General features: G+C 40.7%; 1 protein-coding gene across 2 annotated transcripts in view; it reads left to right on the top strand.

Moving 5' to 3' along the window:
- Positions 1–12,238, top strand: part of fdft1 (farnesyl-diphosphate farnesyltransferase 1) — a 31,932-nt gene that overhangs the window by 17,878 nt on the left and 1,816 nt on the right. For both annotated transcript variants that reach the window (XM_021468511.3, NM_001202525.1), the window contains 4 exons: positions 482–610; positions 3,942–4,133; positions 11,066–11,242; positions 11,621–11,773. In XM_021468511.3, coding sequence (XP_021324186.1) covers positions 482–610; positions 3,942–4,133; positions 11,066–11,242; positions 11,621–11,773 — 651 coding nt within the window. The remainder of the gene's footprint in view (positions 1–481; positions 611–3,941; positions 4,134–11,065; positions 11,243–11,620; positions 11,774–12,238) is intronic.

Here is a 12,238-nt window from a genome sequence, read left to right as displayed (position 1 = left end):
CACGTTCAGTTCATTGTTGGTAAATCCAAACGTGAGCGATTCTGAGCGTGAAACCTGGCGTACGCAAAGTTTTTGTGCGTATGCAGCGTTGATACATGAGGCCCCTGGTCTGGTCCCCTGGTAATGCAGACCTTTAGTTTAGATTGTAACTGTGCAGTTTATTTATAAGAATAGTGCCTATTTTAAAATATTTACAATTTCTGAGAGACAGATCTTCGGCGGCCATTAGCCTGCCATACTGAGTATATCAAAGATGCTGACATGAGTAAAGTAACACTTTAAAAATTACGTTTTATTTATGTTCCATTTAGTTTTAGTTTTACAATTTTTTGTTATTCATTTATTTATCTTCCCCCTCATTTTTGTGTGTGCTGCATTTCAATTACACTTTCACGTTTGCAGTCACTTTGCTGATCATTCTATTTCTTTAATATTCTAATTTAATGTGTTTTAATTCATTTTAACGCTCTGTTTCCCTCAGATTTCGGTGGAGTTCAGGAATTTGGGTCAGGAGTATCGGGAGGTGATTTCAGACATTTGCCACCGGATGGGTGTAGGAATGGCTGAATTCCTGGAGAAGAAGGTTTCTTCCATGAAAGAGTGGGACAAGGTAAACTTCACCGTGATTTACATGCATATAACTCAGCAGAAACAGATGCAGAAGAGCTGCGAGTGCTGTTTCTGTTGGAGCCGTTCACACTAATGCATTTTTAGTTTTAATAAGCTTTACTTTAGTGGGTAGAAGCAGAGGCAGTTCTACAGCCCATCCAGCGTGCATCATCCGTATATAATAATTAATCTAACACTAACAAAACAACGTGACGTGTTCCCATTTTAGGTTTCAAAAGTGCACCTATAGTTACATAACATATAGGACACAGTGGACTGATGCTCGGCTGATTTTGAGGCTTAATTTGGCCACATCTTTCTCAGTGTTTCAGCAAATGAGATGATATTTGGTGCAAATCTTATTTTGACATGTATTTTGAGAAAATGCTTTGAAAATTAAAAAAGCTCAACAATACACGCTGTGCAAATCGACTCTCTTTTGGTTATGTTGGGGCTGTTTTTGCCCGATCTACATCCTTTATAATCGCATTTATTGATTGTAAAGCCCTGACAGCATATAATCTTGCATTCTTGAGTGTTTCTGGTTTTCCCTGTTGGGATTAAGAGGGATAATGCGTAATTTATACTGTTGATCATCAGTTACAGTGCAAAAATAGCTTAGTTTCTGGTTATCTGGACACTCAGAGGCCAAATGCACAAATTTGACCTGGATGCTGGGGTTAAACACCTACTTGTTTTGGACATTGTGGGATTTTTAATGACCACAAAGAGTTTAACTTCTCAATCAAAACTCACTGAGCAGTATAGAGTCCCCGTCACTATACTGGGGAGTCAGGACCCACACAGACCACAGGTTGAGCGCCCCCTGCTGGCCTCACTAACACCACTTCTGACAGCAACCTAGCTTTCTCATCTGGTCTCCCATCCAGGTACTGACCGGGCGCAGCCCTGCTTAGCTTCAGTGGGCGACCATGTGAGAGTTGCGGAGATCTGACAGCTGAGGGGACTAACAGCCGGGAGCTAGATCACAGTAAAATTTTCAGCACACGCTATAATCTGCTGTTTTCCTCCACTGAACGCCTCATAAAAGACTGAAACTCTTCAGCACAGGCCTAAAGGATCTAAAGGTTTCATGCTGCCAACTGATGATCAACAATAAAAATGACACGTTTCACAGTAGATATTATAGGAAATACTGTGGAAATCATTCATTCATTCATTTTCTTGTCGGCTTAGTCCCTTTATTAATCCGGGGTCGCCACAGCAGAATAAACAGCCAACTTATCCAGCAAGTTTTTACACAGCGGATGCCCTTCCAGCCGCAACCCATCTCTGGAAAACATCCACACACACACACTACAGACAATTTAGCCTACCCAATTCACCTGTACCGCATGTCTTTGGACTGTGGGGGAAACCGGAGCACCCGGAGGAAACTCACGCGAACACACGGAGAACATGCGTGGAATCATTATTAGGGAAATATATATATATAAAAAAAAAGAAAATTCACATGAGGACGAATAACTTCAACTTCAAGTGTAATTTGTCGCACTTTAAAAGTTGGAAAATGCGCCTGGAAATTGCTTAAAGTGCTTAAAATCCACATGAACCTGAAGCTGTGACTGTTTTTTGTATTGTGATGCAGTTCCTAGAGAAATGGAATATTAAATGAGGACACAGTGGGCGTTGCTTGTTTTTTACTGCGAGCTGATTGGATGTAGTAAAGTAGGCGTGTCATTCAGAAAGATGGGGAAAAGGGTTTGGGGAGAGTTAAAGGGCCATGAAGCCCCCTCGTTTCTGCAGGAGTTTTCACACCTCTACTTTGGAAAAAGTCAGAAAAGTGGGCGTGTCCAGCTCTGTTTAGGGGGGAGTGTCGGAGGAAGAAAAGTGGGAGGGTGTGGGAGTGTCTATTTGGGCACGCGCTGAGTTTCAGAGTCAAAACACACAACCACAGCGGACAAAGTGACTGTGTTTACATGGACATCTGTAGTCGAATTATTTGCCAGATTATTAAATGGTGGACTTTAACTGCAGTTTGGCTCTTTCATTCAGGGAATTCATTCATGCCCCTCGCGACAAACGAGATATTTGATTTGAGGATCTGCTCTAAGCGTGTATTTTTCATGCAATGTTTGATACCGCACGGCGAATGAGAGAAAAAAAACCTCTGCATTTCCCGGAAACTTAGATGCACACGGCAGGTAGCGTCAGAAAGCCGCGTGTGTTATTCCGGTCACTAAATGCGGTGAAAATCCTACACGAGGTTAAAGTTTGGTTGTGGTGCTAACATGTTTACACTCGGTGCAGTAGTTAGTTCGATACGAATAAAATACGAACTGAATAAACAAAGATCGCTGGTCGCTCACTTACCAAATCTGTAGAGACAGGACAATCACCAGCAACTAGAGCCGCGTCTTTATGAAGAGGAGACTACAAGCCAATCCGGATCTCAGCGTTTGCAGATGAGAACAGCTCTCAGGTAAACAATAATCCTCCTTAGACACGTAAGTTATTGTTGTCGAGCGTCGCGTACACTGTTAATCCACACGTGACTCCAGCTGAGCTCTCACAGAGAGAAAATGAAAACAAAACTTCACTGCAGCAGACTATAAAAGCAACACTTCACGCTTGTTTTGCCAACACAACGTGGCGTCTCTGTCGTCTGAACACTGTGACAGTAATGAATATTAATGAAGGTGCACAATAGAGCGCGCTGATTGGATTGAACCGAGCCTTACTCATGCATTAATGCAGCACACTGTAAGACGTAATAAGACTCACTCTGGCACAGACGTCCAGTCTGCACGCTGGAATACACGCTATTATGTCATGACCGTGACGCAGCTTCAAAAATTCGTTTCAAACAGGAAGTACGAATTTGCTTGAAATAACGCAAAAACAACCAATTTACACTTTTTAGTAAAATATAGGTGTCCTAATAGTGTTTTTAGCAGTGTGGGACACATATACCACTGTCAACAGCTCAAACACATGTGTTTTGGTGTTTCGTGACGCTTTAATGCAACCTAACAGACTCCTCCTCCCCACCAAAACTGTTTGTTGTCATGGCACTGACAAAGAGGCGTGGTTAAGTATGTTAGCCACGCCCAATACATAATCTGACAATTGAACTGAACACTAACAGGAAGTGCATTTTCAGATTGCAATTAATGATTACAAGGACAAGCTATTTATTTTTCTTAATGACATGCACAGATGAATTGTTCAGCACAAAACTGGCAATGTGAGCTGACCAAATCAATATGGTTAGATTTGATGTCATGTGTACTTTAAATGTGGCTTTGGAAAAGGTGGAATGCTATCTCTTTAATTATTTGTGTTTGACGTGTCTGCATGTGTCTCCGCAGTACTGTCATTATGTGGCGGGGCTGGTGGGCATCGGGCTCTCCCGGCTGTTCTCCGCATCCCAGCTGGAGGAGCCGGAGGTGGGCCGGGACACAGAGCTGGCCAACTCTATGGGTCTGTTCCTGCAGAAGACCAACATCATCAGAGATTATCTGGAGGACCAGCAGCAGGGGAGAGCGTTCTGGCCAGAGGAGGTACACACACACACACACACATCAACATATACACTGCGGATGAGCTGAAATGACACCCGAATCCACGGCGTCATATTAATCATCCACCTGCCAGCGCATATAGTTTTATCTGATAAATGTATCCGCACCCGATCGTCACTTTAATAATTTAATTCTTAGTTTTAGGCATGATGATTATGGAAGCATACGAGTAGCATAATTCAATTCAAAATGTAATATGCAAAATGGCAATGCAATATGTTAAATGGCAATGTATTTCTGTATTTGAATTTGCATTTTCCAAGACATATGAGCAATGTTTGGTGCAGAATGAAAATGTAAATTAAATTACATTGTTTGCATTTCTCATTTCAAACACTGTTTTAATATGTAAATTGTATCCACATTTTAAAGCTTTATAAGTAGCAAAATTAAATTGAAAATGCTATACACAAACTTAATTTGATGTGAATAAAGTACAAGCAGAAACTGTAGCAAAATGATAATTTAAATGTTATTTGTCCTAAATGCATTTACACTCGCGTCTAGGAAACGCAGGATTACATTTTCAGCATAACAGCATGGGATGTGTGTAGCAAAATTAATTTTGAAATGTAAAATGCAAAACGATAATGCAATATGTAAAAGGCAGTGTATTTCTGTATTTCAGTTAGCATTTTCCAAGACATATGTGCAATGTTTGCTGCAGAATGAAAATGAAAAATAAAAAAAAACATAATGCATTTTCATTTAACACATCGCGACGAATGAAAGCCAATTTGAAATTGAAAATGCATTCTGGCCTGGCCACGCCCACAGACGGCCACCGTTGCTGCAAGGCGGGTTTTAGGTTATGTCGTCACAGCTGCCGCGAGGCATGGCGATGTCTGTTCCTCAGCGGCTTCGTGAAGCTGCACGAGCCCTCGAGCGTGAACTGGGAAATACTTTAGAAAACCAATCACCTCCTAGCTCAGTAAACTTGGCCTTAGGTTTGATATTCGCGCACGCAGTTTTAGGGATCATCTGCGATTTACATCAACAGAACCAAAACGCACAGTAACGCAAAGCAGAAAAAAATTGAGGAGATTCCAATAAATGGTTAGAGGCCAGACTGATTTAATACAGGTAGCAAAGCTACTATACCTCTAACTATATGGTACATACAATGCAGAAATAGGCAATAGCTCTTGTCATAAGCATACAGTACACATCAGCTAAAGCCCCTTTAGGTTCTGTCGATGTAATTTGCAGATGATCCCTAAAACTGCGTGCGCGAATATCAAACCTTAAGCCAAGTTTACTGAGCTAGGAGGTGATTGGTTTTCTAAACTATTTCCCAGTTCAAGCTCGAGGGCTCGTGCAGCTTCACGAAGCTGCTGAGGAACAGACTTCGCCATGTTTATGCTGCCAAATGTCCCTAATAGTCCTCGCGGCAGCTGTGACGACATAACCTAAAACCCGCCTGGCAGCAACGGCGGCCGTCTGTGGGCGTGGCCAGGCCAGAATGCATTTTCAATTTCAAATTGGCTTTCATTCGTCGCGATGTGTTAAATGAAAATGCATTATGTTTTTTTTTTCATTTTCATTTTCATTCTGCAGCAAACATTGCACATATGTCTTGGAAAATGCTAATTGAAATGCAGAAATACACTGCCTTTTACATACTGCATTATCGTTTTGCGTATTACATTTCAAAATTAATTTTGCTACACACATCCCATGCTGTTATGCTGAAAATGTAATCCTGCGCTTCCTAGACGCGAGCGTAAATGCATTTAGGACAAATAACATTTAAATTATCATTTTGCTACAGTTTCTGCTTGTACTTTATTCACATCAAATTAAGTTTTTGTATAGCATTTTCAATTTAATTTAGCTACTTATAAAGCTTTAAAATGTGGATACAATTTACATATTAAAACAGTGTTTGAAATGAGAAATGCAAACAATGTAATTTAATTTACATTTTCATTCTGCACCAAACATTGCTCATATGTCTTGGAAAATGCAAATTCAAATACAGAAATACATTGCCATTTAACATATTGCATTGCCATTTTGCATATTACATTTTGAATTGAATTATGCTACTCGTATGCTTCCATAGATGATAGGCCACCGTGGATAATAACAGCAGATTCAGTGAGCTTTAATCTGCGCATCTCTGATATTGTGCGTTAATCGTAAACGTTTTATTTATAAAAGCAGAAGTTTGTCTTTAGACGACATTTTCTTCATTTTCAAATACAGAAAGAACAAATAAGACTTTCAGCTTTTACAGAAACAAGATAACAGAAAGGGGGCCACTTCAGCCGAAACGGCAGCTGTTGTGTTCACTTAGCCTTTCTCTTTGCACTGTGCAAAAACAGAACAGCATCTACTGCGCTTGAATTCAGGCGATTCCGCCTCGCCTCCAAAACACGGACAGCTGCACTGAATGAGCGTTCGCTCACACCGCTTGTTGTAAGAAAGCACAAGATGCTGGAGTTGTGGAAATAAGCGATCTGGTTTCTCCCAGAACGAGAGCAGATTTTCCTCTGATGACTCCTCTAACTGAAACTTTGCACTGCAAAAAAAAAGCTTTACTTGCTTAGATTTTGGGTCTTGTTTCTAGTCCAAATATCTAAAATTTCTTATATCAAGAAGCATTTTCTAGACATGCTAAACATAGTCTTGTTTTGAGATCTAATATGCCAATATTGAGTGAGTTTTTCCTTAAAACAAGCAAAATAATCTGCCAATGGGGTCAGCAAAATAATCTTGTTTTTTCTTTTGATGTAAGATTATTTTGCTTACCCCATTGGCAGATTATTTTGCTTGTTTTAAGGAAAAACTCACTTAATATTGGCATATTATATCTTAAAACAAGACAATATGTTTAGTTTGTCTAGAAAATTCCTCTTGATTTAGGAAGTTTTAGATTTTTGGACTAGAAACAAGACAAAAAATTAAGAGTAAGAAAAGAAAGCAAGAAAAGCATTTTTTGCAGTGTGAACAGTTCTCTTGCACTTCATCCATTATTTTGGGCGTCTCGTCTTCCCATTTTGCAAAGCCCACTCTGCTTTTTCGTTGGTCAATTGCCATGTCCCGCTACATCCACCCACAACAGACCCGCAATTAATCATAATGTATTTTTTATTACCCGACCCGTGGATTATCCACAGCGCCCGCGGATATAACCGCCATCCGCACATCACTAATACACACACACTTACTGATACGCATATATACATACAAACACAATCTTTCACACACACACACACACACTCTTAGCTACACACACTTTTTCTCATGCACACATGCACACTCACATACACACACAGTTACTCACACACTCTCATGCACGCACACATGTACACCAACACATTCTCTCACTCAAACACACACACACACAGCTACGCTAGTTATTATAGTTAAAGTAAACGAATGAAATAATGAAAACTAAAATGTAAAATATTTGTCGTTAACTGAAATAAAAATAGAAACGAGAGTTTTTTTTTTTTAAACTAGAGCTAACTGAAACTGTATTGTGTATATACAAAACTATCTGAAACTAATAAAAATTATAGCAAAAATCTCCTTTGTTTTCGTATTTGTGAATGTATTTATACATAATCTTACTGTGAGCCGTTTAAAAGTAAATATAATCCACGCTGCAGGTGTTTGACTCGTGCGGCACCTCAGAGTCTGTACTCCTGCTGCCATTGGCCAGATCGAGCCGGTTCTCCTGCAGTCTTCCTCGCTGTTGCTCCTGCGACAAAAGCAACGAGTGGACATGACAGCAGCACGGTGACAGCATTAAATACAGACACTTTAAACTATTACTTTAACACATTTGTGCCCGATATTGGGTTTTATTTCAGTATTGTGATCGCGAACAATTCTTTTTACCGGATCTTCTAAGTGAACCAGTTGAACTAGTTCACCAAATCGAACTGAATCATTTGAAACGATTCGCGTCTCCAGTAAGCACTCATCCACAAACTACTTACTTTATAACAAGCCTAATACCCCATCTGACTCTAAATAATCCAATATATACTCTCATGCAGTTATTAGAACAGTAACATTACACTGAGAGGCGGGTAACAGATGATACTGCGCATGCGTGATTCAGTGAACCAAACACAAACAGTGCAGCCTGCTGTGTGACTGAACTAAACTTAAACAACAGCAGCGCGGGTAAACCGAGGGCTTAAATGAGAGGATCTGGTGAAAAACGTAAGTTTAGTTCATAACAGAAAGTCGTAATGTAATTTAAATAAGTGAATCATGATTCAGTTGGGTTGCAAAACTTTACTGTAACGCCTGTTTCACACCGCAAGCGTCAGCGGCGCGTGAGCAGAGCGTGAGCAGCGCGTGTGTTTTCGGCGTCCATGTTAACAGATTAGAGCTTTCATACCGCACGCAGCAGCAGCGCGTCAGAGCGAGGCGTGAGCGTCGCCGAAGCAGCAGTGCAGCGATAGTTTCGGCGCTGGGTCTATTTTTGACGCGCTGCTCACGCTCAATTAAAGTGACAGTGCATTGATAATGACCAAAACACATCGAATGACAGTAAAAACTAACAATTTTACCCAATAAATACGTTAATAATGTCAAATGGTTTATATATAGTCATTCAAATGAACTTAAAACGATTAAAAACGGCAACAAACATTTATTTAGGCCCGAACTACAAAACCAAATGTAAAACTATTTTACTATCAGTTTTGCTTAAGTTGCACACTAGTGTTGTAGGAGAGGGGAAATAGAATATGTACGGGATTTGTAGTCCATAGCGAAGTGTATTGTGGGTAGTGTAGTTCGACACGCATGCTGGATTATGTGAGCTCGCTGTGTTCTGTGCAGCTAGCAGAGCAAGAAAGTTTTAATCGGCTTTGTTTTATGTTCACTCGAATTATTCCTACCGGGAGCTGTTTGCACTGTGAATCTGACAACACGAAAATAAGTAAAAGAATGGCATGCATTAATTACTTTTGTCCGTCTCATCATCTGCACGAGCATGAATTAACGAGCTGTTATTCTGCCGCTGGACATCACTAAAGCGGAGAAATTAACACTAGTTTGATCAAGTATAAATATTATTATAACTATATTGTATAAATATGATTATAACTAGGTCTACAGCAACCTGATAATCAAAAAACAAATGACATGATATCACAGGCGATTGTCTTCTGACTGTAGACAATTCTCATAAGTTAGCTTTAGAAGCATACAGCACTATTTGATCTATAAAAATTGTAAAATAAACATTTGCAGGTTAATGAAACAGCATAGGAGGGGCCTTGGTGCAGATGAAAAGTTTAAAAAGTGTATTTGTATATAGAGGGGTAACTAGATAGAATAGACAGAGATAGGTTGATCTCAGCAGCAGCTGCCGAAGAGCTGCGCGCTGCAGACGCAGCTGGTGTGAAAGGCAAACGCCTGCGTGCTGCTACTGCTCGACATACGCGCTGCTCACGCTCTGCTCACGCGCCGCTGACGCTTGCGGTGTGAAACAGGCGTAAGACATTTTTCAGATCATGCTGATGTTTTAACTGACTGAAATGACTATTGCTGACTACATAATGTTGAGTCCAAACATCCGCGTTAAAGATCTGAACTTCCCATCACTACTGTGTGTCTAACCTCAGAGCAGTCTTGCACACATATTGTACTTCAGGCTGCTGTCCTGTGGGCTGCTGTATTTGAGTTTGAGGATGGGGAGATGGTTGTGGTAGATGATGGTGTCCTCTGAATACACGATTCAAAAAATGTATGACTGAGTTTTAATTATCCAATATTTATCCTGTTGATTTTGAATCTTGCACCTAACAAATATCCTCATTTAGAAAAAAACTGAAACTAATAAAAACTAAACTAAAACTAGATATTTTCAAAATATAGAAACTAATTAAATTAGTAAATCTGCCTTTAAGGGTGCTTTCACACCTGCCTTGTTTAGTTCGATTGAATCGCAGTAGAGATCGTTTCCCCTTTTGGTGCGGTTCGTTTGGGCAGGTGAGAATGCAGCAATCGTACTCGAGTGCGCACCAAATGCGGACCAAATAAGCGTACCGAGACCTGCTTGAAGAGGTGGTCTCAGTCCGCTTTCAATCGAACCCTAGAGCCATTCGTTTGTGGTGAGAATATGATCCGTATTAAAACAGGTCCAACCACAAAAAGTACTGCGCCTTTTGGACTAATTCAGCTGCCGTAGGCCGATGCGCTGTGCATTATGGGATATGGAGGAAAATATTTGTTGACAGCGCTTTACCAACAGAGAGAGAGAGAGAGAGAGAGGAAAACATTACCTGATGGATCGTTGGTAATATTTCCGCAAGATGAGCATGTCGCAGTTTAGCTAAATTAATTCACGGCTCCTCCTGAAGTGATGAGCGATGCATTAAACACTGTTTTCCAGCCGCGCTTCATTCTCGTAATGTATAGTTTGTCTAAAGCAGTCATACAATCAGCAGCGCAGTCGTCCCTCCAGAGTAAAAGGTTTTGTTTACCTGCGGGAGTTCACTGGCATTTTCCCGCACGTGAATTCTGACCAATCAATAAGCAGTTTAGGAAATATGCTCAACAACATCTGGCCAATGAGAGATGTGGATTTTGTCAGATGACTGCATTTTGGTTCGTTTCAACTGGTTCGGACCAAAGCCAGCAGTGTGGTGTGAAAACCACCCAAAGCCGGCAGAAGATGCAACAATGAATCATTTATTACCCTTGATCCAGACCAAATGAAGCGAACTACAGATGTGAAAGCACCCTTAAACTAAATAAAACTGACTGAAAAGTCAAAACGAAATAGAAACTAAAACTAATGAAAAATCTAAAACTATTATAACCTTGATTCACACACACACTCACTGAAAACACACACAAATTACATTTCTGTAATCACTCACCCTTGTTTCGTCTGTCTGTTTCTGAATGTGTATATATATATTTATATGTGTGTGCAGGCGTGGAGTCAGTATGCGTCAGGTCTGGAGGATCTGGCTCAGCCTCAGCACCTCAGCTCTGCTCTCTCCTGTCTGAATCTGCTGGTCACGGATGCGCTCAGACACGTGCCGGACGTCATGCTGTATCTGTCCCGACTGCGCAACCAGAGCGTCTTCAACTTCTGCGCAATTCCACAGGTCACACACACATTAAATCAACACTCTTTTAAAATGTCAAACATGAACAAATATCGATGTTATCTGCATGTGAATAATATGTTGGATATGAATGCGGTGATCATTCAGTACAGAGGTGTAATTCTGCGTCTGACTTCAGTATTTACCTTATTTTGCCATGCATAAGTGCCTATTTGAGAATTATCTAGCAATAATAAACTGCAGAAATCAGTCTACCACGTCATCTACAAACATTTTTGTTCATCACTGCAACATCAAGCAGCAGAACGAGCTGTTTTTAACCTCTTATAATCAACGGAAGTAATCATATGTCAATAATAAGCTCAATAGACTGTAGTTTTCCTAGTGTGATGCTGACGGTTGTTGTTGTGTGTTCAGGTGATGGCGATCGCGACTCTTTCTGCCTGCTACAACAATCCTCAGGTGTTTCAGGGTGTGGTGAAGATCCGGAAGGGCCAGGCGGTGACGCTCATGATGCAGGCCACAAACATGAGCGCCGTTTACAGCATTATAACACAGTACAGCCACGAGGTAATCGCTCTTGCCATGAAAATAGCCTTTGTTACTAGCATTGCAATAAATAAAACATTCATCATCATCATCATAATCATCAATACAACCACTAGATAAAGAGTAGATACTCAGATACTGATCAAATCAACGTAGGCAGGCCCACATTTAGGATGAATGTATGTGCAGCTGGCCAATCAGAGCTCAGTGTATCAGCTGTGGCCAATCAACAGCCCCATGTATCAGCTGTGGCCAATCAGAGCTTATTGTTAAAATTGGCCAGTCACTCCTCACTGGTTCAGCTGTGGCCAGTCAGAGCTCACAGTATCTGCTGTGGCCAATGAGAGCTCACTATTTTAGGGGTGACCAATCAGAGCTCACTGTATCATCTGTGGCCAACCAGAGCTCTCATTATTAGCTGACAAATCAGAGCTCAGTGTATCAGCTGTGGCCAATCAGAGCTCTCATTATCAGCAGACAAATCAG

The sequence above is a fragment of the Danio rerio genome, chromosome 20 (assembly GCF_049306965.1).
Source record: "Danio rerio strain Tuebingen ecotype United States chromosome 20, GRCz12tu, whole genome shotgun sequence".
NCBI lineage: Eukaryota > Metazoa > Chordata > Actinopteri > Cypriniformes > Danionidae > Danio > Danio rerio.
The sequence above is the reverse complement of the archived record's forward strand: the minus strand, read 5'-3'. Positions and strand labels throughout refer to the sequence as shown.